This window comes from Pezoporus wallicus, unplaced genomic scaffold (assembly GCF_028554395.1).
Source record: "Pezoporus wallicus isolate ANWC-B61680 ecotype Strahan unplaced genomic scaffold, APGP_CSIRO_Pwel_v1 contig_6354, whole genome shotgun sequence".
Classification (NCBI taxonomy): domain Eukaryota; kingdom Metazoa; phylum Chordata; class Aves; order Psittaciformes; family Psittacidae; genus Pezoporus; species Pezoporus wallicus.
In genome coordinates, this window is record NW_026638688.1 from 81,147 (window position 1) to 108,643 (window position 27,497).

The 27,497-nt window shown below is 46.2% G+C and overlaps 1 protein-coding gene across 1 annotated transcript; it reads right to left on the reverse strand.

Annotated features, from left to right (window-relative positions):
- Positions 1–3,347: 3,347 nt before the first annotated feature.
- STC2 (stanniocalcin 2) lies at positions 3,348–15,911 on the reverse strand. Its single transcript, XM_057411958.1, has 4 exons — positions 15,541–15,911; positions 13,248–13,390; positions 10,559–10,770; positions 3,348–7,015 (listed from the first exon to the last, which is right to left on the reverse strand). Exons 1-4 carry the CDS (start codon positions 15,689–15,691, stop codon positions 6,622–6,624), a joined length of 900 nt encoding a protein of 299 aa, XP_057267941.1. The 5' UTR covers positions 15,692–15,911; the 3' UTR covers positions 3,348–6,621.
- Positions 15,912–27,497: the final 11,586 nt, after the last annotated feature.

Consider the following 27,497-nt stretch of genomic DNA (forward strand, 5'->3'; position numbering starts at 1 on the left):
CCCAGGCTTTATTTCAATGCAGTTGAGGTTCGTCTTGCAGAACCATGCATCAGGGATGATCTCTGCGGTGTCACCAGAGCCACTGAGATGCATGGCAATAGTTTGACTTGATGATCTGCAAGGTCTTTTCTAACCTAGTCAGTTCTATGATTCTATGTCCAGCACGCTCTCTGCAGTGGCACAGCCCTTCATGCACTACTTTCCAATAGTGGTGGAATGCCCTTATAAAAGCCTATATCCCCAAGTACGTGGAGAACTCCACGGCAGACTCTCTAGAACTCCTTCTTATTTTAAAAGAATTTCTAAATAAACTCCAAGCCACATTTTTATAAGGGAGGATGGTATTTGCAGAAAAGGTCAAGGCTATAACAGTCGGCATCCTTGGAGATAGGAATTCTCAGCCCCTGCAGCTTCCCATAATTTGTCATGTCTTTAAACCCTCAAGTCCCCATTTTACATTCCTGATCGAGAAAGACATGAGGTTTTGATTTCAGAACGAAATGCTCCACTGGCTGGGGATGTTTTTTCCCTAAAGAAAATGTACAGAAACAAGGATTGTTAGGACTTCACTAATTACATGGTTATGCTTAGCCACAGCCCTGTGCCAGGACCTGTTAGTGCTGGGACTGCAGGAAAGGACCTGCAAAGGACCTTGAGAGGCATCAGTGAAGCTGCTGCCTCTGGGGAGGTCCAGATGCACCCCTTTGCATCCTCTCTCCATGATTCAGCTTTGATTGGTCACAGGGCAGGTGACCATGATGGGTGATGCAGGCTCATTGCTCAAGGCTTGAGATCTGCTGTATCTGTCGCTGGGGAAGCATGCAGCAATTTCTGACTTTAGCAGGTGTGAGAGAAGCCTTTTCTGCGAGAGTCTGCGAGGAGAGCATGGAAACACGAACATAACTAGCAGTGAAAACTGAGTGGGATTTGTGTTTCTGGTGAGGTGTCAGGAAATAGCTTTAAAAATGCACTGCTCGGAGGCTTCCCAACAAGTTTTAACTATTCCTTCACCTGGGAAGATCGCTGCAGTGAATTCATCAGGGTGACGCAGCAGATTGCTGCTCTGGAGCTGCCTCGGCTCTCGTGGCACCTCCAGGCGTGGGCTCAGGGAGGAGAGCGAAGGGCAGTGCTGAGGAAGCAGTAGAGATGAACACAGAAGCACTGGCAGTAGGTTTGACTCAGCTCACTATGTGGGCTGACATATGTAAATTGCTATATACATTTGTAAATGTTTTGGTATGCCTGAGCAAGCCAATATCTGGAATTAATTTTGTTCTTTTGGGAGGCTAGCAGGGAGCCTGTAGGAGAATAAATCCAAATGGACCACATGTATGAATCTTGGTGGGATTTGTTTGATTGGATGAAACCTGTGTATGGATGTGCATTTGCAATCTGAATTGCCTTGATTTGGTTTTCCTTACCTCACTTGTAAAGTGACTCAGACCAAATTGAACTGAGATCACCCCAGTCTTGAAGCAGACTTATATGCTGGTATTAAGCATATTTTAAGTTGTAAACTTCCGAGGGTTGTGCAATGCAGAATCCCTGCTCTGCAGTGTGGTTTAGGGCTTCTTTTTCTCTCTGTGCTTCTGTACTTTTAATGTCAGCACTCTGTTACTTACCTTGCTATTTTGTGAGATGAGATGCCCTAAGGGAAGGTAAGGGTCACTTCTCTATCACTAACATCTAGCCACTGTTTGGAGCAGAATGCAGTCTCACCACTTCACGGTTCAGGAGGTGAAAAATAACTTTTCTAGCTGAAAGTGCAGGGAGGATGGTAGAGAGCAGAATGCAGTTACCTTAGCTGCATCACAGCTAAGATGTGGACCAGCCCTGCTTAAAAACACAATGGGATCTTGTGTGGTCCAACACCAGCACAAGCTGTTCCTTAGCAGTAGCCTGAGTGCAGCTGGATCTGAGATCACATCCACCAAACTCTGTGACATCTCTGCTGGCAAGATACACTTTCCCGTTGGTGTTTGATGTCAGTCCAAAGCAGGATTATAAAGAGCTATTGCACCTAAAGGCAAAGAGATGCCACAGGTCCTAGATTGCTGCAAAACACATTTAGGCTTGTGAAGCCCATCTCATCCAAAGGCTTCAACTGGCTTAGTTATTTTTAAACCCCACAGAAGGAGTGTTAAAAATGTGCTTTTTCATGCAGCCTTAAAAAAACCCTGTGCTTTATGTTCTGAGGTGCTTTCTCATAATTTCCCCATCCCCTTGCTGCCTACACCCCGATGCTGTATGAAAATGCCTTTGGAGACAACACAAAGTGCTGTTTCTGCAAATTGCTTTTTGTGCATCTCAGGATTTTGCTTTTCTCCTTGGCTGAAACTCCAGGAAGCATTTAAAATTTGGTATCTGATCACTGCTAGGATGGTGATGGGGTGATCTGAGGGAGAATTACAGCAATTGTATGTGCCTGTTTCATCCCTGTACAGAGCCAGTGGCTGGCACTTATTGATACGCTATTAACAACTGACAGTGGAGATCCAAATGAATAACCTGTTTTTAAGGTAGAATCCTAAAGGGATAACTCTTGCTATTACACAGAGCAGGTCTTTTATACGTGCAGGTCAAATCTTACCAGCTATTACAGCTTTTGGAAAGCATTGCTGTTGTATTTGTTAATGGGTCCAGTGCTGGGGGCTGCTGCCACCTTGCCACTGGCAGGTGCTGTAGTCATCCACAGATCCCTTTCCCAGACCTGATGGGACGTGCTTACAGGATGCCGAGTTGCTCCTATAGCCAACCTGTCTGACCACAGTGTGCCACCTCCTAAGGGACTTTTGTAATCCAAGATCATCAGGGCAGTGAGAAGAACAAACCCATCAGTACCTGCATCCCCCTACTCCTAACCTAAATACAGCCTAATTTAAAGCAGATGAGGTGGCTCTGGCATGCTACAGTGAACCCAGTGCAGGGCTCCTGCTAAAGGAAACCTCCCAGAACAAGCATGGGCTTTTATTGATCCCGAGGAAGGCAGGAGCTTCTGCTAGCTGTGTTTTTCATCCTCTGGTTTGTCCCACATCTCCCCTTTAACCAATCTGCCAGGTCCCAGCCAACCAGCCATGGTCTCCATCTCCCAGGGGAACAACACACTGGTGTCGAAGTCTCCGCTCTTGCATCAGTTCTCCCCAGGATACAGAGTGAGGACTGGCTCCATCCCTACATCTGCCCCAGCCATGGCACCTCTGCTGCTGCCGGGCTGGCATGGGCTCAGGGGGACAAGCAGGCAGACTACCTCTGCCCCTCTTGGCTGAAGCTGCTGGCCCAACTTCAGAGGGCTTTTCTTACCCCTTATCACATCAGCTGAAATTCCAGCTAACAAACCCAGCCGCAGACTTATTCAAAACATTTATTAGTGTTTAAGGAAAATAATAGTGTGAAAGGTACAGAGCTTTGTCTAAAGTCATATGCATTTTCTTTGTTTTTTTACAAGCTTATTTGGCTGCAAATTCTACACGAGATAAAACTAGTATGTTTTTCTCCCAGAGATTTGGAATTAAGGACAGTTCACTTTTTTTTTAATTTTCCTTTTTCTTTTTTTCTCCTTTTAGTTCAGCACTTTAAGTTAGGACAGCATTTTCCAGGGTTTTCTGCTATAGTTTTCCAGTAGGCATTTTGCTTCTCCCATTATTTTCATTCCAGAACAAGGCTCATTCCAGATGCAAAGCGTAAAGGAAACATTCATATCTTGGCTTTTAAGCTAAACCTCCTTCATGAACAGCAAGTTCATAAGGAATGTTAATTAAAGCATCATACAGTATCTAAATGGACTTTTTTTCCTTTTTTATAAAGAATTAAGGCTATGTAGATGTCACAATAAAATAATCTCAGGTAAAACGCACCCTTTTTGTTAGATATGAAAGGTTTAACAATAAATAAATGATTTATGCTGTCAATAACATTATGGAACTGTATAAAACTATATTTACGCAGCTTTAAACATAAAAAAACCCATACTAGTGGCATGAATATATACAACACAGGTCATGACATACGCTTAAATTATCATAGCCAGCAGTGTTCTTTTTTAAATGGGGACACTATAATAAATAGAAATGTTAAATATTTACAATAATAGCATATGTGGAATCAGTAGATGAACACATAAAATCTTCACACACAGAGGAAAAAAATATTATGCCTTACACAAACATCCCACCCACAGCTTCCCTCCCTCCCCCCAATTTTTATTGACTAAACCAGGGGAATATACAATTTTCCCCACAGAACAAATGAATACAAGTAAAACTGTATGCATGCTGAGGTGATACGTTGACTGAGACATTCAAGGATGTAGATCTGTATGTTTGGTTCCCACTGATGAATCAGACCTCTAATGAGAGAGGGATCTTATTTTAGTTCAATGCAAGAGCATTATGTTGGTAGTGAGCTGTTCCTGTTTTGTGTTTGGTTTTTTTTTTCTTTTTTTTTTCTTTTTTTTTTTTTTTCGAAAACACTTGGATGTCTTTTTGGTTTGAGCTTGTTCTTCATGGTGGCTATATGCCACCAAGGGGGAGAGGATGCTCACAGGAAACCCATGGAGGCACGCTAGAAACCTTCTTATGGTACCACCAGCAGCCACTTCAGTTTTGGAGCAGAGGAGTTAGCCATCAGAGGCAGGTCCAAACCAACCTTAGCGAGCTCCTCTGTGGGACAGGCTGGGTGCCTCATCCATGGCAGAGCTGTTCTACTACTCAACGGGGCAGCTAGCACTTGCACTGGCAAGAGCTCCGCTCCGCAGGTCAGCACAGTCTTCACTGCTTCAGTTCCTGGCCTGATCCCACCTCTTCCCAGTTAAGTTGAATGAAAATTTTTATCACAGAACTTAGCTAAAATGAGGCGGGATCAAGGTCATGTCCGTAAACAAAGACCTGGTGATCACATAGAGACACACCTTTTCAACTTAACTGTCCTCTCTTCCTTCCTACGTGGGTTCTATTAAAAGCAATGCCTATAACTTCTGCGGGTGGATACATGCATTAAACCCTGAATATAGCTATTAGGAGCTGTGTTCACTTAGCAGTAACTAAAATCTGAGTTGGAAATCGTAGCCAAATTCCAACACCCTCTACTGTTTATACAGCTCCTTCCCACCATGCGACATGACGTACGTTAGTTCACTGGGTACGTTCTGTCTCTACTGAACTGCCTTCCTGCCCCCACAGCTTTCCTCCCAAACTTTCTAAATGAGAAGGCTCAAATCCCTGGTGTGATTCCCACTTTCTAAGAAAATTTGCTTTTTCTCTAGAGGAAGCTGAAGAGTTCACCCCTCTGTCCCTGTGGATGCTGTAACCTCCATTTCCACTACAATATCTGGGGATATAGGATTGCAGATCTGCAACCTGAGAATTACAATTGCATAGGGGGTACGAGAGATGTGTTCAAACACCTCATTCACACTTAAAACTGGTTAGAGGCAATAAGCTCTTGACACTCTTCATTTTTACTAACTCATTCTGCAGAGATTGGTGGTCATTATTTGCATGACAATTGAAAAAAAAAAAACCAACAACCCAAGTCAACCCCTTCTCCTTATCTTTGGCATTTGGATAAACCACAGCTGATAGGCAGGTTAGAACGGGGGTCCACATCCTAGCAAACCATGCCGTGCTGCTGCTAAGGAGATTTATGATGGGTCTTCAATGCAGTCCTGCAGAAAAAACATGTATATAGGGTCCTTCACTGTCTGAGCCTGTGCCCACCCTTTTAAGCTTGGGCTGGAGGACCTGTATCACTGAGCAGACAGGTGTAAGCAGAGAATGTGCACAGGGTTTTAGAGGTCCACCAGTATACTCCTGGGGGTCCTCCCTACTGTGCAAGTCTTAACAGTCATGTTGCCTTGCCTGGAAGCTGACAACTTGCCTTTGATACGCTGAAGTGACTGGATTAGCAAGTGTCAAGTTATGCAGTGGTTAAAAACCAAACGGGGGCACTTAGACTAGGCAGCATCACCCAGATGGGAACAATGGCTCAGAAGTTACTAAGAGAAAGCGGTGGAGCTCCAGACCCCACAGTTCCTGTGCAAGAGATGGGGTAGCTATTTCATTAGAGAGTGTCACATAGAGAGCCTTGAACTCTTGTGTTCTCAGCCACAGACAAGAAACCAAATCCCCCTGGAATTCAGCCATCTGCTGTAAGGCTGTGCCCTAAACCTTCAGAGGTGCTAAGCCACAAGCAGCCACATGCAGTCTGGCAGAGCCCTCTTGGAACCTTCTCCCCAGACAAGGGGACCAAGAAAAAAAGAAGAACAAAACAAAACGAAAAGAAAAACAAATCCTCAAAACAACCCAACAACCCCCAAACAAGATCCTAAATTTCAGCTGATATCCACTTCATAAAAAAGGGGAAATGAATTTAGCTGGAGACATTTTGCCACACTTGGTGGCTGCTCAAGTGTTGAGTTTGCTGGATCTATAACCCATTGCCACTGCTCTCCCTTTGCTACTATATACACTGTTGCCGAGGTCCGTATATATCTTGCAATGCCCTGTGCTTGACCTCTGAATGGGAAATGCTTTGGAATGTCCATAGACGGGAAGATGGGACTCAACGGAGGAGGTTTCCAGTGAAGGGGAAGGATGGGGGAAACGGGGACTTGGTGCCTTTTTTTCACCTCCGGATGTCAGAAAAGTCGGACAGTTCGTCTGCCCGGTCCATGATCCCATGTACCCCTTTGGGACCATGGCCCCCAGCTTTCACCCGGGCATGGGCGTTCAAGTGGCCCTTAGTACCTCTCTCTGCCTTAGATGCTCGTGAGGTCTCCCTGTGGTCGGAGTCGGAGTGGGCCAGCATGTCCCCACGGCCAGCACCAGCTTTGCTGGCTTCACCTGCCTTCTTCTCTGGACCCAGGATGGTGTCACTGTGCACGGAAGAGGTGCAGAAGCTCAGGATGGAGCAGAGACTTCCCCAGTTCTGTTCGCACTGGACCTGGACGCTTCTTGTTATTGCCTTTTTCACCTCATCACCACAGGTGAGCAGGATGTTCACTAGATCAACGTATGGCCTAGAAGGGAAGGAAACAGTGAGAAAAGGGTCAAAATAATATATAAGGGTTATCTATCAGTGAACAAATGCAATGGCCTCTCTGCCTTATCCTCCCTTGTGCACAGCACAGTTCAGCAGTGTTATTCCCATGCTACCTACTGACCTGGCAAGGTAGAGTTGCTGCTACAAACCAGCATATGTTTATTATGCAATATATCATATTCTAATTGGCCATACTGCTGTGAGAAATGCACATGATGGTATTCTGTCAAATGAAGCTTCACTCAGGTGCTGAATCTGCCTTCATTTCTTTCCCACTGGAGATACTCTGGGAGTCCACCACAGGAATACATGAGGTCTACAAGCCTGGCAAATGGGGCTGCCAAATGGAAGAACTGCTGTCTCACACCTTCTGCCACTCTCTCTTTCCATGGCCATCATTTTTATTAATCAGGATACACAAGAAAAGAAACCTGCTCATGTTTAGAGCCATCTACTTGATGGAACAGCTCTCTTATCTCCAGGTGCACAGCTGGTACAGAGCATACACTGATCATTGTTATGCATTGGGAGGCATTTCCTCACCTCTGCAAGGAGCAGAAGATACTCAACTAGAGGTTCCCTGGCTTTTCTCATAACCTTTAGCTTTCCCTGGAGCACCAGGTGCTGATCTCCATCACAAGCAAGATCCTATCTGGACTCAGGATCCAGCTGCACAGAGCTCAGACACATGGGAATTCACTTGGTGTAGGAAGAAGCAGTGCCACCAAAGGTTTTTTTTTCCTTCATTTCCTCAGTCGAGTACAGCTTTCAGTACGTACTTTTTCCCAGCCAAACAAGGAGCCCAAATGAGCTATGGCCAGATACCATTTCTGCTTCCCCCCATCCCTCTGTGCCCCCACAGCACAACGCAGCCTGAGCACAGGCACTTCCTCAGCCACAGGTCACCGAGTGCAGCGATTTTAAAATAGTTGTGGTCACAAGTTTTGTGGGTCAATATTGATGTTGTCTATTGACACAACCGCTCAGCTGCTAGCAGGCCCAGAAGGACGTGCTTCAAAGTCTTCCACAGCAGGAACCATCCACAGTGCTACAGAACTGGCTGGGGCCAGCAGTTGTGGCTGTATAGAGTGCTTGGGGTGCACCTTCTGGGCACCAGCTCTGGTGGCCCTGGACCAGTCTCAATCTATTCCCAAGAACTTAGACAGAAGAAAACAGATGATGATCATTATCTGACGCTACCCTGGTTTTACTTTGCCCAACGGCTTAAACACATTCTGAATGACTAATCTTGGAGAGCCACCTATCTCACAATATTTCCCATGTTTGGATTGTTTCTGCTGCTTAGAAAAAGTTACTTGGAATGCAGCACTGACTGATCTGCCAGGGCCTGTCACCACTTCCACCATAGCAAATCAGCCTGACCCCCACCCCACCACAGCTGACTCAGGAGGAGACTTCAGTGCCCCAGTCGTGTTCCTCAACACTCATCGGGAGAAAACAGAACAAAATAATCAGAGAACAAGCCTGAGAGCTCCCACTTCCTTCTTAGGGTTGGCTTTAAATGCAAAATAGAAGATGAGAGAACCGAGCATGTTGCAGAACAGAGAAATACAGCAGAAGGAAGGAAAAAAAAAAGATAGAGAAATCAGTAGTTGAAATTTGGCACAACCTTTACAAAAATCTGTGTAAGAAATAGGTTGCTGGTATGACTAAAAAGTGGCTCAGCTGCCAAAAATTTCAGGTATTCAGCCTGCCAGAGCCCTGTGGATTAATACTGGCCCATTTCTCAGTCACTGTTTTACTTTCTGTATTTCAGCTGGCCTGACCAGAGTACCTGAACTGAGCACAAGGCTGCAAGTCAGCAGACGTGATTTTATTTCCAGCTCTGCCACACTTGCCTATTGAGCTCAGACAAGTTCCTTAGTTCAAGATTTAAGACATGGCCTCTAAATTTAGGGGAGGGGAGGAGGCTGGCTGGCTTCTATTTGGGGAGTCCTGCATAAAAAAGCTATGCTCCATCTCAGTGAGATGCTGAAGTGCAGAAGCATTAAATGAGATCATGCAAATTACAGGTGTTCAGCTGAATGACCGGTCTCTTCTCAAAACAAGACCCCCTAGTTATGCTCCCAAGAAATAAGCAGCTGCGTTTGAGCATTCCTGCTTTAGACTGTTTGTAAAATAAGGATCACTTACTCCTCTTTGGACAGGCTTTTGGCTCTCATAGTTCTTCCCATCCCCAAATGATGGGGGGGAAGGGAGGTTTAATAGGTGCCAAGTAGCCAATTTATAGCCTACTAACACAGTCTGAGCAGCACCCACAGAGAGGTGCTGCTGTGCAGGACGGAGCCCCTCTCTCCCTCTCCCCCTTGCCTGCAGGATGCTGCCCTTCACTCTGGCGAGGCCTGGATCTGCCACCAGCTGTACCTTTCATCTCAGTGTCAGGAATGTCCACGGAAAGGGCCTTGTTTTCAGGCCATCAGCTCATACAAACCACAGCAAATGATTCTGCATGTGAAAGTAAACTGGTATTGAAGTGTCTGCAACTACAGCTTAAGTATTAGGAGGGTAGTTTTCAATAGAAAGTAAGGGAAATGGATCACAGCTCCTTTGGATACCAATGCAAATGCAAGGCTAGTGATTATGGAAAGAAAAAATAAATTATCTGTCATGATTGCTGGGATTTGGAGTTTCTGTGCTAATTCCACTAGGGATAAAAAGGCATAGAGGCGTGGTAGGAAGATGCTCTAAGGTTAAGCCTGGTGCCAGGCTGTGGCTCAGCCTTCTTGTTTGGGAGTGAGATGTTCACCTGCAAGAAAAACAGGCTCCAATTTTCGCATTTGTGCACAAAGAGTTGGTACAAACAGCTTGTGCCTGGTTTGTCACTGTCATGTAGCAGCTTTGATCAATTCCAAATAGGATTCATGCCTGCCATTCCTCAGAGGGCAGCTCTGTTCCCAGTCAGAGGGATGAACGCCTCAAAATCTGACTTGTGCCTTCATTTCGTACACCTCCATGTTTTATTAAAAAGCATCTGAGATTAACAGAGAATAAGATGAATGGGAGATTACCTGGGGGACTGCAGCTCTTTCAGGGACAATTAGCTACAAGATATTTGAAAGTATGTATTTAAAGAAGAAACCATTATCTGGCTGACAACTTTGCATAGACCCTCTTCCCCCTTCTCTTCTAGCTGTCATCTTTAACAGGATCCTAGGGTCAGGAACAGTGTCTTGGAGCTCAGAAAACACAGAGACATTGTGAAGTGCCTCTGGAAATGGCAGACACTGACACTGTATTTGCCAAAGAACCAAGGAGACAGCCAGGTCCAACTTCAACCCATACCATCTTTCACAGTCACATCTAGCCCTTGTAAATAACCTAGCCTTCCAAGGCCCCTGCAAAGAAAGCATTACCTTGGTGTTGTACATGGAAAAACAAGACATGCTTAAGGCCAGAAGGAGGTGAAACAGCTCCTGGGCAGATGCACAGCCCATTGGCACCATCATGCTCCTGGAAGGAGCTCCCACGCCTCTGACTGCACCAGCACGGAGGCACTTACTCATGCTGCAGCAGGTCTTTGAAGTGAATCATCTCCACAATGACCTGGACATTCTCCTTGGCAGCGGAGCAGAGGTCATGCTTCAGGTAGCACTCCCGCTGTAACTGGAACACCATCTCTTTAATGGCAGGGCACTTACGGCTGATGCAGCTGAATTTATGCCTCAAGGCATGAGCCTTACACTTCAGAGCGTCTTTAATGAAGGATTTTCCCTGAGAAGGAAAGAAATGGAGTAGGTCTGTATTTTTGTCCATTAACCACAGCAGCTGATTTATGCCCAGCCAGCTGCTCCTCTGTAGGGCAATGTCAAGAGTTATTAGATTGTTAAGGGTATCACTTAATAGCTTTTCCCCTTCTTTTCTTTGTTTCTCTGCCCTTAAAGACCATGCCAAGTTACCCAGCTTTGCTACAGTGGAGTTGAACACAGGGTTTCCCCACTGGTACTTTGAGGTTTCCTTTGCTCCACTAGCTGAATGCCCAACAAGGGAAAGGGCAAAAGTGAGCACCTTGAACTGATTCAGTGCTTGAGTTATTGGCTTTGCTCACTTCTGGGGTAGCAGCAGGCTCACACAAAGGAAAGGGCATCCTGCCATGGTTGAAGTCCCCAGGACCAAAAGCAGATACACATTCAGTAACTGAAAACAAGGATTTCTTTAAATTTTTAAAATCAGTTTGCAAACTCATACACATGTATGCACCTTTTATATGCACTTGCCCCACTCCCCAGCTGTATTTTTCCTCTATGACCACTGCCTCAGTGAGGGACTCAAATCAGCACTAGCAATAATCCTACAGTGTCTTGATGCCTCCCTGCTCCAAGAAATTGTGAGATTAAGAAAATCAAACCAAGAAACTATAAAAGTAAGTTGCAGGAAAGCTGCTTTAGTAGCACCTCTTTAACCACTGTTTGGGATTTCTTCAGTCAATTCTTTAGAGCATATCAAAACCATCCCTTTCTTTTCTCTTTGATGAGACTACAGCAGCCATATGCAGGGCTTTTATCACAGTCTGACAGCTCTGCTCAGAATTCCTTTATGCTGCTGAGCAATAGGTGTACGGAAGCTTCCTGCACTGCATACATCCCTTTGTTAGCTCTGGACTATTTTACACAAGTGCTTCATGAAGACCAAATTCTTGTTATCCTTTATCCAAGGAGTATATTGGCACAGCTCCACTGACATTAAGATTCACTCAGACCTGCAAGCAGATGTCCCCAAACTGTTTCAAGCCAGAAATGTTTCTTGCTGAACACAGAACTGCTTCAGTCATCATCCCTTTCAATTCCCCATACCAAAGGCACTTGCTCTTCCCTTCAGTAATAAACATACTCAGCATGGTAGGCAAATAAGGATAAAAAAAAAAAAGAACATTCTTGTATAAACCAAACCTGACATCAGTTCTAAGGTTTCAGAGTGAGGGAAGGAGACCAGAAAAGCAGAGAACAAAGTGGCCAATGTTAGTCTTGTCATTAATGCAGCCTGAAATAACTACAGATAATAGAGAGATGAACCATGAAAAGTTGTGTTGTAGAGGCTAAAGTCACCTCCATATTGACTAAAACTCCATGGGTTTAGTACTTCTGTAGTGAGACAGCCTGGATGTGAAACAGGCTGTATTTGACTAGCAGCAACTGGGGAATAGGCGCATCAACGGCTACACTCAGCCTTCATAGGCCCTTTTATTTCCTCTCCCAACAGGCCTTACTTCTTTGGTCAACTCTGTTCACCAACAGAATGTGGTGCAAAAATAAATCAGTGTTTTCTGGAAGCCACTTGGAAATTTAGTTGAAGATTTTCAAATACCCACAGAAGAAACCATTCCCATTTCAATGGCTTGCCAGACCCTTCATGCATCCTTGAGAAATTGAGCCTAAAACTTCAGCACTTCAAAAGCATTTCCTACTGGGTGGTCCCACCACGTCTCATGGAACAGGCTGAATCCTGAACACAGCTCAACTTTTTGCCATGTTTTTAATAGTGCCATGTAGCTGGTGCTTTTAGTCAAGTTAAACTGTAAACTACACGGTCAAGCCAAATGCTGCTGGCCCGTCATAATGTTCTCTTCCCTCCACACTGAAATGGGAGAGTAGGTTTACAAGACATAATAACAGGATGTCTCAATGATGCATAAATGGTCTGGGGAGAAAATGAAGGAGACTTAATACCGCATACCATCTAAGTAACGTATTTTAACGTGCTTGAACCAAAGACTTATTTGAATAGAGCAGCTTTAGGAGGTTGCCTGTACTGGTTGTGTGCGAGTCTTGAGAGCCAACTTTAGTAACTGCACATTGGGAAATATTTTGATATGTCTAAAGGAACTGGGAGCCCAAGCTGCATTTCAGAATCGGCTTTGAACAAACATGGTGTAGAAGCTTAAGCTGCCTAATGTTTCTGAAAACCATGTTCAGCATTCCTATTTAGTTATTCTGGGTACAGTAGGTGGAGGTGATCCAGGGCGCTGTAGCTAGATACAGCCTGTCTCCTGGGACAGGTTGCACACCCCTGTTCTGTTACTGTTTCGGGGTCTTGATTCTGGACCCTTCAACAGAAATATTCTTAGGTCATGCGCAGAAGCAGATTTGCCCTGTAACGGTAGCTCTTTTTTGCAAAGATATGTTAAGGAACTAAGATACATGCCAAGTATGTATTAGAAGCAAGCAGATACGTTGGACATTTCACCATGTTACCTGGGCATCAAATTTTCCAGCGTTGTGCAGGAATGTCATGCAGATCTCATGTAAGCCTCGGATCTCGCAAGAATTGTTTTCAAAGCATTCAAACACTCCGCATCCCACATCGCCAGCATTAACCAGGCAGTGCTGGATTTCAGCTAAAATGAGCATTGATTACAGTTAATTTGAAGAACTGTTCAGAGAAGCTGGTGGTGGGTAAGGGGAGGGAGTTATTTTGCCAACATCATCAGTTTGAAAGTAAAAACACGCAACAACAGCTCTTGTACGCACAGCATGCCCACTTCTCACAGAAATTAGGCCAAAACTTGGGTGTATTATGTTATGAAAGTGATACCCGAGAAGTAAATGCCAAATCCACTATACTTACATCAAGCTATTTCACTTGAGAGCTGTCTAATGCTTTTGCATTCCTCAGGAGCAAAGGATGGGCATGATTTTTGCTGTCTGACTTGTACAAAGCCCCCCATCAACTTCCAAGTGCCAAATGAGAAACCCAGGACCTAGCCAGCTAAAACTTCTAATTTCTGGTACTTTGAGCTAGTTTCTGGCTATTAGCATAATGTTTTTTGTAGACCACTGGGTTTCCCCTGTGGTGATGTCTATGAAGTTAATGGCAAAACTTCTACTGATACAGTCCTTTACACTGAGTGCTGCATAGAGCTGCAACTATGCAGAAATGAATTGAAAATACATATATATTTATATATGTAGAACATAAAATAGATGTACTGGAGCCAGCCATTACACGTGTTTGTTCTGCCCTTTCAGATGTTATGTAATACTGTAAAAAAAGAATAAATAAAAAATGCTGCCTAATACTCACTTAGCAAACACCCCCCCCCCCCCCAAATCTGATTCTTAACAGACACATTCTGGTCCTTAAAAAAAAAAAAATTAAAAAATTGATGTAGTAGTACTGCCAGAGGGAAGGTGGTTGCTGAAAAAGCCTAGGGATAAAGTTAAACAGGGGTAGTTTTTAGACCAGAACTGAGGATGCTAAGAATTCCCGTACTCTGTGCCCTAGTGGTACCTTTAATTAAAGCTCGCCCTTGGGAGCCTGCCTAATCCCCCTCCGAACCGCAGCATGCTTCAGACGTCCCCAGCCCCCCCCCTTTGCCATGCGGTCCATTTGCAAGTCTTTACAGCAACTTTCGGTCTAATTTCAACCCGCTGCAAGGCAGAGAGAGGAGCCGCGGATGGAAATGCGGAGTCTGAGGGAGTTCCCATGCCCTCCCCCCGGCTCAGAACCAAATCACTGCCGCTGCATTTATTTTTCCCTCCCCCTCTTCTACCTGCCCCGAAGTGCAGCGCTGGGGGAGGGACACGGGGTCGGTTCCGGGGGTTGTCTCGGCCACAAGAGAAAAGCTGCGCAAACACGCACTGGAGGGGGGGGGGGGAATGGATGGAGGGGGATGGAGCTCTTTGTGGAGCGCTGCAGAGCGCGGAGCTGGGCTTTTTTTGGGGCCGGGAGCTCAGCTGTAGTGCTTGTGTTGGCATCCGGATGCAAACCCTTTGCCGGATCACATGTCCTGGCTCCAGCGTGCTGAGAACTGCACAGTGCCGTGATTCACATGTGGCAGTCCCTAATGGGCATTCGTGCATTCCTGCTCGTGTGTGTTTAAACACGTTTCGCAGCACTGAGAGTGTTAAAGGGAGAAGAAAAAAAAAAAAAAGAAAAAAAAAGGCAAAAGGGAAGGGGGGAAAGAAAGGGGAAGGGGGAAAGGAGGGAAGCGTCTGGATCCCGCGCTCTCTCTTTGCACGGCTGGGAAGCGATCCAGCGAAGTGCACGCCTCAGCTTTCTTTCTTCTAGGCAGATAATACCCGGGGGAGGGAGCGCAGGGGGCGGGAGAGGAGGAGAGAAACCCCCGGCCCGTTGCATCATTGCACGACTCCCTACGGAGGAGGCAAAGCACCAGTCATTTCCAGCCGCTTCCCCTTCCCTCCCGTCCGTCCCCGTCCTCCCCTCCTCGACCCGGTTTCAAACGCTGCGCCGAGAAACTTTCTCCTCGGCAGCCCCTCGCCTCCGCGGGCCGGGGTCGGGCTGCCCAGGCGCTTCGCCCGGAGCGCGGCCGTGGCTGTTGCAAGGGCAACACGTGCTTGGCAAAGCCGGGCTTTAAAGGTAATTAGAAGGGAGATCTTATTTCCTCTGATGATTTATGCCTGACAGTCGGACGCCGGAATAAAACGCCTGTCATAACTCCATTTCCCCGGCGCTCCAGAAGCGGTGGGTGAGGGACACACACCCCAGCACCCCACCTTCGCATCCCCCTCAAGCCCTAAGCCGTACCTGTGTTTTGCAGGGACAGGCGCCCCTTCTGCTGGGGGGTCCTGTCCTGCGGCCCCTCCGGCGGGTGCGTGGCCTCAGTGCCCGCCGCAGCCCGGGCGATGGCGAGCAGCAGGGCCAGGGCCAGCAGCTTGCCGCGGAGCTCCGCGCACATGGTCGCGCCTTCCCCCCGCCGCCGCCGCGTCCTCCCCCGCGGGGTGCCGCACCCCGGCCCAGCGCGCTCCTCGCCGCGGCCCCGCGAACCGCATGTGCCCGGCGCGGCGGCGAGCGCGGAGTGGCGGTGGCGGCGCCGGAGGGTGCCTCAAATATCCCCGCCGAGCCCCGGTGTCACTCGCATGAGGGAGCCGAGCAGGTGTCGCTCCGCGCCGCGGCCAATGGCAGCCGCCGCCCCGCTCCGCCCGCCCGCCGGGGGCCGGCCCGGCTCCACCGGCAGGTTGCAGCCGCCCGCCTCCCCCGGCCCCACCCGCGCCGCGTCGCGGGGGATGGGCGTGCGGGGGGCAGCGGGTACGGAGGGCACCCGGCGGGGAGGGGAATGGTGGCGGTGGTGGTGAGACACAAGTTGCTTCCCCTCGGTGGTATGGGCGGGGTGGGGGCAGCGCGGAAAATAAGGTGGAAAAGCGGGATTTTGACAAGAGCGCCGCTTGGGAGGCGGGGGAGGAGGCACTGAGCGGCCGGTCCCCCGCAGCCCTAGGGCTGGGAAGGGAACTTCGGGAGGAAGGGGGAAGCAGCGGGGGTGCCCGTGCCTAGAGCTGGCTGCCCGCGCCGGCCGTCCTGCGGCACTGCCGTCTGGTTGTAAGACTTGATTTGAAAGAAAAGGAAGAAAAAAAAAATCCTTCTCCGAAGCAGCTATTGCACTGACTTTCTTGGAAACCCTCCACCCGCGCCTCCTTTTCTTTTTTCCTCCTTTTTTTTTTTTTCCCTGGGGTTTTGTACCCTGCGAGCTCTGGGTGGATTTGGGCCAAATCCATCACTTGGGTGAGGGGGGTTGGGGGGTGAGAAGGGGGTCGTGGTACCTGAGGGCGGACCCGGCCGAGTGAACAGGGCCGAGCGCTGCCTTCCTTACCAAGTCCCCCTACCCCCCCGCGGCACCACGTGGGGAAAGCATCACTCCTGCAAAGCGCACCCCCGAGCAACCCCCCCGGCCGGCTCTGGCTGCTCCCTTTGTCCGGTGGCTAAAGCGGGGCGAGGGGACGGGGACACGGGCACGTAGGAAAATCTCGAGCAGGTGATGGGAAGTGCCCGTGCCGTCTTCCCTTGCCCTGCCGTAATGCACATCAGATGTTTCATCAGAACCCGCGGGTCCCGCCTCCCCCCGCAGCCCCGGGGCGCGCTGTGCCGTGCCGGGGGTCCCGCCGAGGGGAGGGGAAGCAGGGGGAGCCCAGCCAGGAATGTCTCCATCTGCTGCTGCCGCCCCTCTTCCTCACAGCTGTCAAAATGCACTTGAGGAAATCCACTCACACCTCCCCGAGCAAGGGTCTCCGCGGCGGGACGTGACACCGCGCCGCAGGACCATGGCTCCGCGTCTGCCCCCCTTCCCTTCCCGCATCCCCCGAGACATCCCCGCCGGCCCTTCAGCTGGTTTAGTCCCAGGCCGGGCGGTTTGCTTGCTGGGTCTGAGCGGTGCAAAGTTTGTTTGTCATTCTTTAGGGTTTCACTTTGAAACATCTTTTTTTTTTTTTTTTTTTTTTTTTTTTTTTTTAAGGCTGAAATTCTTCGCGGTGGTGCCAAGCTCATGTGGAAATTCCCTTTTATCAATACGCTGAAGTGCAACTTGCAGCTTTCCTCTAAGGAACTGCCTGCGCCAGTGTGGATGGCTGCAAAGCCCCTGTGCCTGGGCTCTGCCACTTTAGACAGCGGGGCTGTTAAAGGAATAGGTTTTACTTCCTCATTTTTACCTCACCCTGAGTGCCCGGTGGCCCTTCTTTTGTTCGTGGTCTCTTACTATGATACTGCTGAAGGATTTTGCCATTTATTTGCCTTTGCTAGGTCTAACTAGGCTGACTTTAGCAATTCCCATCTCCAGTACTTTAAGATCAGGATTGAATGAACTCAGGAGCAGCATGGAGGGAGTACAGGCAGGGGGATTTAAGGGACAGCAGTTTTTCTCTGAAGGAGGAGGTAACAACCAGTATACTGTTCCTAACGAGCAAGTTTGTATTAAACACATATATTTCATTTTTTTTTTCTTGTGCCTCACAAATTGTGCTTCCTCTTAATGCCTTTTCCCTGCTGCTTTAGGTCTGATGCCCTCCTGCAGCCATTTCTCATCAATCTTGCTTTTAAAGTTACAGTTTTTGGATAGGTTTTGCCCTCTTGACTGAAAGGAATTCTGTGCATCCTCCATGTGCCAGACCCCGGGTTCCTCCCTCTGGTTCGCTTTTCAGGTCTCATCATTTCTCAGAGCATGTCCTTCAAACCACACAACCCTGGCTGCCCTAGCGCAGCTCATCCTCTCCTTCAGCCAATATTGTATTAATTGCTCCATCCAAGGTTATTTTCACATCTTTTCCTTACCAAAACCGTGCCTAAAATAGCACCCCCTCGTGTCACTGGTGAAGAAATCTGCCGGCTGTCAGCACGCTGGGCATTCCCCGTCCTTTCCTGCTCAGCAGGCATTGCTGGGTGGTGGGTGGACTCTGCACGGTAGGATTTTTCCCTGCCTTTGTCCCTCGAGGTCACTCATCAGGGTGCTGCTGGGATTAGAGGATCTGATCCCACTCAGCCCTTCCTTAGCAAGGCAATGAGCTGTGCCTGCATTTTAAAGGTGAGTGCTGGCAGGGAAAATGCGCATGATACACAAGTCATGCTCCAGCAAATTTGGCATCTTTTGGAGCGTGGCATAACTTGCTCCCTGGCAGCACAATTGATGGCCAATCTGCGTGCCGGGTAATTTTATAGAATAGTTACCAATTCCAGTGATTTAGAGGCTGGTTTCCAGGAGACTTGGGATGCCTGGATCCCTAGGCACTGTGCCTGCAGCTTTGCTCCAGCAGCAGGGAGCTTGCGTGGACACCAGCGCCTGATTGCAGGATGGCGTCCGGTTGCGAGGCGTTTGGTGACGTGTTTGTGGAGTAACACTTTGGAGAGGACCACAACTACTTCCAGCAGTTTTGAATGACTGTTGGTTGGCTTTTAGGAATACACTTTTGAGTTCCCTTTAGCTAACATACATAGGTTTTACTTTTTAAGAGGATTTCATAATTTGATTAAAACTTTGTATGACAAAGCAGTAGCATGATGAAGCAGTAACATGAGCGTTTTGCAACTGCCTTTAAAGGGGAAGCATTTAATTGTTTGGGGTTTTTAGGGAGATGAGCTACTCTCATGTTTATTAACAGGGCTGTGTCCTTGCAAGGCCGTTGCAGGCAGGTAAAGGCTGAGGAATGCTGTGCAAGAGGCTCCAGCGCACAGGGAGAGAACGAGCACTCCCAGTTATGAAGGATGGAGAGGCTGATGACTTCAAAAGGGAAGAGGATGCTGTGGGGAAGGTGTGCTGAGGTCTGGATTCTGTTTTTTTTTATCTGTGACTAAACACATTTCACAGTAGAGTTGGAGTAAGCTGTGCTGTGCAGCCCCAACAGCACAATGGGATTTCATCAGCCTTGAGAAAATAAGCAAGGCAGGGGAATTTACTGTTGCCTCTTCTGCTGCGTAATTTCCCCACCTCAGGGCTTAGTGCAAGGTGCTGACTTGCAAATGACACATCATTACGAAGCCAGCCCAGAGCTGCAAAGCATTGCTGGGAAAGTGGTCGGGAGAGCAGAGGAAGCTGCCTCTTGGACTTGGTTCCTCCTGGTGTGGGACTTGCTCTGGGAACGTGTTGATTTAATTCCCACAAGTTGGTTCTCGGATGGTGCGAAGAAAGCTGCTGACAGTGACTGAAATGGGATTTGACACTGGAGAACCTGTTAGGCTCAGTAAATGTAGGTCTGCTGGGAAGCTTCAAAGGGTTGTATTTTAAGCCACTTTTCCCCCATCATCGTTGATTTAGTATTTTTGAATCTCTGGTAAATGTAGTTTTTATGATGAATGAGCAGAAGTTGACAATAAAGCCACCGAGAATGAAATGTGAGAAAAGTCAGAGCTAATCATATTTAAAATTATACAGGCTTATTTTTTTTCTTCATTGTTTGTGTAAAAATCAAGTATTTGAGAAATGGGTTTCAATGACTTATGCACCACGTTTAAAGATGGTCTGGCTTCTTTGATAAAATATGAACTATTTGAAAGATTTATGAGTGTCAGAAACCCTGCCAAACATTTTCGTATTTAGAGCAGCAGGAAACCGCTCTGTGATATTTTTAAAACAGGTATTTAGTCAAGTAATTGGTTACTTTTTATGTGGAATAAGAAAATCTGGTGCAACTGTATTGGACTTGACGTAAAAGACAGGTATGTAATTTGTGAGCAAAACAGGCTGGAATGTACACATTGTACCTGGGGAAGTATTTTGAGAAAGACAACTCCTTGAGACAAAAAGCCAAACCAACAGACACGCTAGCTTGCATGCCAGGATTGTTTATCCCTCAGTTAATCAGCTGTGTAATGAGTGTCCAGAAACAATCCCTTCTGCCCAGGTAGTTTAAGTTTCAAACTTTGTAAGCTTTGCGGCCTTCATAAAATGGATTACATGGAAGTTGGATGAAAAACACATGTTTCTGAGAACATTTTGGTTCAAATACTAATAAAAAAACAAAAAGTGGCAATGTCAGTGCCAACAATTTACTAGGGAATATCTGAACCAGATGCCTCTAAACTATAATTCCAAGCAATTTGCCAGAATTATGTATTTGCTTTATTCTTTAAGTCAAACTAAAGATATGCATGGTTTTTATTACTTGTGGATATAAACAAAAATGTGATGTGATTACAAGTAATATAAGGCAGATAATGCCAAACAGTCATGATTTCTGTGACTGCTGCACTAGCTAAAGCAAAATGGAAGCTCTGCTGGCGATTATGTGCAAAAGGGTTGTCAAAATGTGACTGTTCAGATTGAGACGTATCAGGCTGCAATCTGCTTAGTCATCAGATAAGAGCATTGGCTAAAACATCTATTTCTCCCCTTTTCTCACATCAGTGCATTCCCCCCCACCCCTGAGAGAATGGGAAAGAGATCTGCAAAACATGCTGAGTTACATTCTTAGCTAAAACAGTGTGCAGAAGGGACTCTTGGTAGGAGATACTTGTAGGCAATCTCTGACTTGCCAGTTCTTATTCAGATGAGCTGCTATCTGATGTTTGAAAAGACAGGCATTGACATCAAAATTGCCATCTTGAAAGGACAGAGTGAGTTTTAGCAGGAGTTTTTATGACATTACATGTCACTCAGGTTATAAAGGGTTCTAGCTGGCACTCCCACAAGCTGAAACAATCTTTACCTACTGTCAAGAGGCTCTCAGAAGAACTCAAATAATTGCCTTGAGTGAAGTGGCTACCTCAGTCAGCTGCGGCTTGACGCAGAGAGGTGCTGAACATCCTGTAACCCCCATATTCGCAGGTCGGACTCCAAATCAGCAGGGAGAAAAATACAGCAGAAACCAGAGAAAAGAGTTTCAAGAAGAAGCTTTGATTTAGAGAATTTTAGAGCAAAGTCACCAAAACCAAATCCCCCTGTGTGTTACAAAGAATCTGCAAAAGATTTGCAGTGGAGTCTCTGGTTTCATCCAGACAATGGCCTGCTGGGACACAGTCATTTCCGTCTCCCATCCAAGGGCTGTCGTGTCAGAGCCTGCTTGGAGGAGTATGGAAACTCATCACAGCTCTTCTGCAGAAATTGTGTTTGATTTTGGGAAAACCATGTTTTTTTATAAAGCAATAAGGAGTTACCTGGGTCCCTCATCTGAAGATCACCTGATATATAAAGTGTCTTCCTCTATTTACGTGATTCAAGGTTAACATGTGCTTCATTCCAGGTAGGATCAAACTTGGAGATGAGCTGGGTTCCACCTGCAATGCAAGATGTTTTTGTGCCTTTGAACCACCAAATCCTGAAGCAACAGCTGTAGGAGTGATGAGAATGACCACTACGATATTAATGCCAAAGCCCAATGTGAATAATTAAGTGTCACGGCTGCATAGTTGTCAGATACACACAGCTTATATATGTTTATGGTGCAGTTACATGAGGCAGAAGTTAAAGATGGGTGAGATTTGCTACTCCCATGGTGTCCTTCTCCTTTGCAGTGCCAGATTCCTCCGATGTTCTGGTTCCCTGGCTCCTCCTCCACCTCACCTCCTGAAGAAGCCGCAGGTGATACTTGCAGTCAAAGTGGACTCAACATTCCTGGCCTTACGATTCATACTTACCCTACCAGCTTGTGGCCAGGCCAAAAAACTGAAAAGCTATAGCCCATCGTGCTAGGACTATCAGAAACCCAGGTCAGGTAACGGGATTGTAATTCCATGGGGCTCGCCAAGAAGGAAACATGCCAGTGTAATTATAGTGGTAATTATAGCACCGTAGTCACCACCCACAAAGTACGACTCTGCAGAGTACAATGATTCCAGAATCAGAGTCCAAATAATATAATGCTCTTAAATTGCCTGTCCTGGCCCTCATTTCGACTGACCTCAGACTGAAAATGAATCTGGCTCTCCTGTGAATGGCCATGTGGACACCAGCAAACACAAATCGAAGGGGTGGTTTGCCTGCCTCTCCTATGCTTTCTCTCTGCTGATTCACTTCAGGCAACAGCTGATGCTGAGATTAAGGGTCTGGTTTTGTTTTCATGTTGGACCCAACAAATTCAATGCAGAGTGTGTCAGAGCAATGAGACAGAAATCGCATCTACGGTCTCATCAGAGTCTCTCATTGACTTTTCATAACCACATTTCACTTTGTACGTACAGGTGGTTTTACCACTGCTTTGGGACTTCTCAGTGCAGATATGACAAGAGCTAACCCATAGGTCTAACTGTTCTCATGGCATGGATCTCTCATTTCATTTGCATGGGATCTAGGCAGATGCTCTGACACAGCACAGCCCATAAATCATGTTGGCTTCGAGATACTTGCATTTGTGACATACATGACAGAGTTTATGGGTTTGTATTCTTCCTGTGGAATACTAGGTACTGTGAATTTAAGTTCACATAAACCCCCTGCCTTTTCAGTGAATAGTTAATTGTCAAGCCCAAAGAGTTGTGACTAAAAAGATTCCTCAAATCTTAAGAGTCATGAACAGGACTTGCAGCCAGCACGTAGAAAAGCCAAGGCTCAATGCAGCAAGCAGAGCCTTGGTCCTGCTGCTTTGTGGGCATTGGATGAGCAGTTACCAATACTGGAACATGCAACTTTTAAAATACAAATTAAAGTCCTGCCGCTCTCACAGGGTCTATTGATTCCAGTAGGACCACCTGCATGCAGGAACCTGCCTCAGCCTCTCCTTTTGCAGGGCTGATCCTAGCAGCTATTTTCAAATCAACTTTATTAATACCTTTAATTACTATTTATCACAAATAGCTTGCAGTTTGCCACTATGATGGGCATGTTGCTGCATCACTCATATCTGTATTTGTTCCGAGCATCATTTAGCGTGTTTTTGTTACGATAGATTTTTGCTTGCTGTGGAAGCCTTTGATTTTGCAATGCTGTGGTGACGGGAGCGCTGTCCTGTTGTTTATACATTGCCATGTGCTTGCTCCAGGGACATTGTGCACAGTGTATCCACAAGCATGCACGCCTGCTTTCAGTGGGATCTGACGCCAACGAAAACACATTCTTCGAAGAGATAGGTTATTACTTAAGACTTTGTTACAGCAGGACCAATAGGCTATTTGAACCAGTTTAGTATTCATAATAATACATGGTTCGGAGCCGAATAAAAGGCTATAATTCTTTTGAGGGGTTCCGCTGACATAATAAACCACGAGAGCACAGCTAGTCAGCAGAAAGCAAAGACTGGATTATAGCTGGGCTCATCAGCATGGGACCGTACATGGTAGTTTTTCATGTCTGCAAAGGGATTATTTCTGAAGAGTTTTTTCTCCTTATTCTAAATTACTTTAAATCTATAACCCAGAATGGAAGAATTGCTGGATGCTGCTTTCTGTGAGAAAAAACCCTCAGAGATAATATTTGCCATCTTCTCTATCCTAGTGTAATCAGATTTTATTCTGGAAATGTGTCCATGAATGCAATCCAATTCTTCCATTCTTTCACCTGTCCAGCTATAAACAAACTTGGTGCTGCTGTACTGCACAACTGAATCTGCACATCTGGCTGCTGCACAGATGTCTCCCTGTGATGTCATTCAGATGGCTCTTCTACTACCTGCTTAGGAGTTCTGCCTCTCTATGGGCTAAGACTGGACTCTATATTTATTTAAATGCATTCTGTGTATGATGTTGTGTGAGTTCTTTCCTGGGGCTATTTCAGCTACACCCATTTTCATAGGCAGGAGTGGGTCCCATGTGCCAAATATACTTTGATTTTTGGTTGAGGTCATATTGCATTTATAAGTAGTTAGGGACAATTTCAAAATAGAGATGTGTTTATATAAATATTTATATTTATTTTTTTGATAGCCTCAGGAAACCAACTCAATGACTGAGGAAATAAATAAGCATGGAAAAAATCATAAGGGTATTGTTTTTTGAGTAGATTATAGGCAGATGATAATAACAAGCAGAATGAATAAATTGGAGAGGCAGAATTGACATTACGGATAGTAGCTTTAATGCCATGTACTGAACTTTCAGTACATCTTGTTTTAGGATTCATATTTCTTGAAAATCCACAGGAATAAATTAGATTCTGGGTAAGTGGTTCAGAGCTGTCTGGAGGGTGGAATGTGCAGAATGAGACCACAGGCAGGGTGTTCATAGTCTTTTGCTGCCTCCTGGGACTAACCTCTGCCTTTTCAAATCTCCATGTTCAGTGAAGTTTTTATTCTGATAATTGATGGCACATTGGCTGAGGTAAATGCTGGCTATGTTTTTGTGTCTTCTTTCACCAGCAGCTTTGCTGGGTGCCCTGAGAGTCTCTGCTGAGCTTCATCTGCGTGTATTGTATAATGTCCCCAGCAGGAATTGGTTCTCCCCAGTCTCCTGTGACACATGAGGTGTTTCATCCCAAGTGGAAAATGGGCTGTCCCTGACTCAGATATGTAGTGGCCATGGAGCAGACCCCATTCCAGGGATGCAGAGCACTGGCAGCCTGGAGGAGGATGCAGCTGCTGGTGGTGTAGCATGGCTCTGTGTCAACCTCTCTCACCCTTGGGTTGGGGAATATGATGGAGAATGGGCACAGCAGCCTCAACACTGACTGTCCAGCTGCCAGAGTCTTTTTGGGAAGCTGCAGGTCACAGACTTGAAACCGGTATAAATTGCACTGAAGCCAACCTTGGCTTGGATGGGACTAGGATTAGATTGCCAAAGGTTTTTCAGTAACAGCAACCATCCTGACTAGTGACATAGTAATACTTATTTATACGATTTATGGGAACACTGTAGGTAATGATTCCAGCATATACAAGCAGGACTGAACTTCTTTTTAGTCTTTTTAGTCTTCTGAATAGAGGCAGCCGTGTTAATACACACAGAACCTTAGTTCTCATAGGAATATACAGCACTGCCTGTGGCTGGAGGAGCTGTTTACATCCATCATTTCAACTGGTCCCATTAGGAGTTTTTGAAATCAGCAAAGAAATTTCACTGATGTTGAAACTAGGAGACCAGGTAGCCTGCTATCTATGTTACCTTTCCATGTTCATCTGACAACTTGAGTAGCATGGTCAGGCATGGGGATGTTGTTTGTATTTGGGTCTAGACTATCAGTGAGTATAGAGCTTGTATTGTCTTGGCTGGGCCCATCATTGTGGGCAGACTGTCTGACTACAGTGGGTTGAGTCCTGAGATCATACCAGCAATTCTTCTTCCACAACCCGTCTCCCATTATAGGCTGCTGGAACACACTGGGGTATTTCCAAATTCTTTTCTGCATCTGTCTGGGAGGGTTACGGAGTTCCCTCAGCCTTTCTTTCAATGAACGTGTGTGGCAGGCTGGATGTACTAAGCAGGCCAAAATCTTTCATTTTTCATTTGCAAAAAAATTAGGCTGTTTGGTTCCTTCACTGCTGGGTAAGATTTATTAGGTATGGAAACCAGAGCGTACCCCCACCAGAGCACTCCTTACACTGTACAGTCCAGGGCACCCTTGGAAGTATATGGGTATACATGTCTGTATATACTGTGTGTGTATACATTCCTTGCCATGTGCCTGGAAAGCAGCATTCAGTGCAGATGTCCTCAGCTGGCTAAGGAGCAGTGAGAATAGATTCAAGCTGGTCTTGTGACAGTGTTACACAATAACGAGCCAGGGAGCCTGAACTGTATTTTGTGTATCAACAGACCTAACAAAAGAGAGTCAGGCTTGGGAGGCTCAATGCAGCTGGTTTGTGTGTGTTATCCACCCTGCAGAAACCAGGGGGAGTAGAGAGAATAGCACATCCCAGGGAGCTCCAAGCTTACTCCTGGGCTTCACAGGTAACATCTTGCAGTTTAGTGGAACACTGATTTTGCTCTCAAAACCTTTATAGATTCCTCAGGTGACCCAATCACTGCTTATCAATCATCTCAACTGGTTTAAATGCAGATCAACAGCATCTTGAAGGTATTTTGAAGGACATGGGATGGATTAGTGATTTGAGATCAGCTTGGTTTTGGAGTCCTTTGAATTCAGGTGACTGAAAAGGGATTGGTTTTAGGCAATTTTAACTGTCTCAAATGTATTGAGTATTCCTTTTTCCAGTCAAAAGTCTTTATTAATTAGCTGACATAATAGTTCTGTGACTCTTCTGTGAAGTTTTGAGCAAATCTGTACAATTTATTGAGCTTACAAACAGCTCCATCCCTTTAGTGTGCCAAAACATGTCTCCTGAAATAATCAGATGATTAAACATCCGACCAGGAGGGTATTTTTGATGTCTAGTCCATGCAAACTTACACTTTATCTCATTAAAGTGATTTGGAGTCCATTACTCTCTTACCAAAAGTTCCCTCTGTGTTTTAAGGACACAAACAACATAATATAAATGAAGATGTTGTCACTTCTCAAATCTTTGATTAGATTGTGTGTCATTCTCTGGCACACCTCTTGAACATTTATGGGTTTAAATGACATTCAATAGACAGGGGCTTTGCCTTGATGTTTGAGTACTGTTTTAGTCTGATGGCACCATACCTAAACGACAAACATTTCACTTGGTGTTTTATCACGGGTGTCTGCTACATGGGGATAACAGTAGTTTTGTTTGTAAATGAAAGTTTCACTAGCCAATGCACATGCCTAAGTATCTCTTGGCATTTCTTACTGCTCCAATTGAGCCTGCTGAGGGCAACTTAGATAGTTGCCTTTGGCTGTGCTCCAGGATGTGATTTTGTTTCTCTTTTATCACCATTTGACCAGTGTGATGGTAATAGGCCTTCTGTCTACCAGAGAGCTCTTAAACCAGAGAGCTCGCTCTGGTTTAAGCATAGTCTGATTGTGGATGAGGGCTAGGTCCTAACTTCTGTGTTTCTGGAGAAGGGACTAAGGTGTCATGAGAGCTGCTCTTCTTGTTATGCCCTTTCTGTTCCTTCTGCTGTCATGTCTGCCAGCCTTTAACTCACTGAACTATTTCAGAGCCAATCTCTTCTCTTGTGACACCAGGTACACTGAACTCTGTCCCTATGACGTGACTTTCCACCAGACGTACCTGCTACTTGTTCTCCTGCAGAATATGGTCTTTGGACCAACATCAGCTGGCAGAATATGGTCTTTGGTCTAGCATGAACTGGTCCAGCAGCTGATTGCCACCAGGCAGTAGAAACAGAATCATAGAATCACAGAACAGTTAGGGTTGGAAAGGACCTTAAGATCATCTAGTTCTACCCCACTGCCATGGGCAGGGACACCTCACACTAAACCATGCCACCCAAGGCTTCATCCAACCTGGCCTTGAACACTGCCAGGGATG

Coding starts and splice junctions, on each gene's coding strand:
- STC2 (XM_057411958.1), bottom strand. CDS start 15,691: ATGTGCGCGGAGCTCCGCGGCAAGCTGCTGGCCCTGGCCCTGCTGCTC. Junction 13,391..15,540: donor CCTGTCCCTGCAAAACACAG/GTACGGCTTAGG, acceptor TGCTCATTTTAG/CTGAAATCCAGCACTGCCTG. Junction 10,771..13,247: donor CTGGAAAATTTGATGCCCAG/GTAACATGGTGA, acceptor TTTCCTTCTCAG/GGAAAATCCTTCATTAAAGA.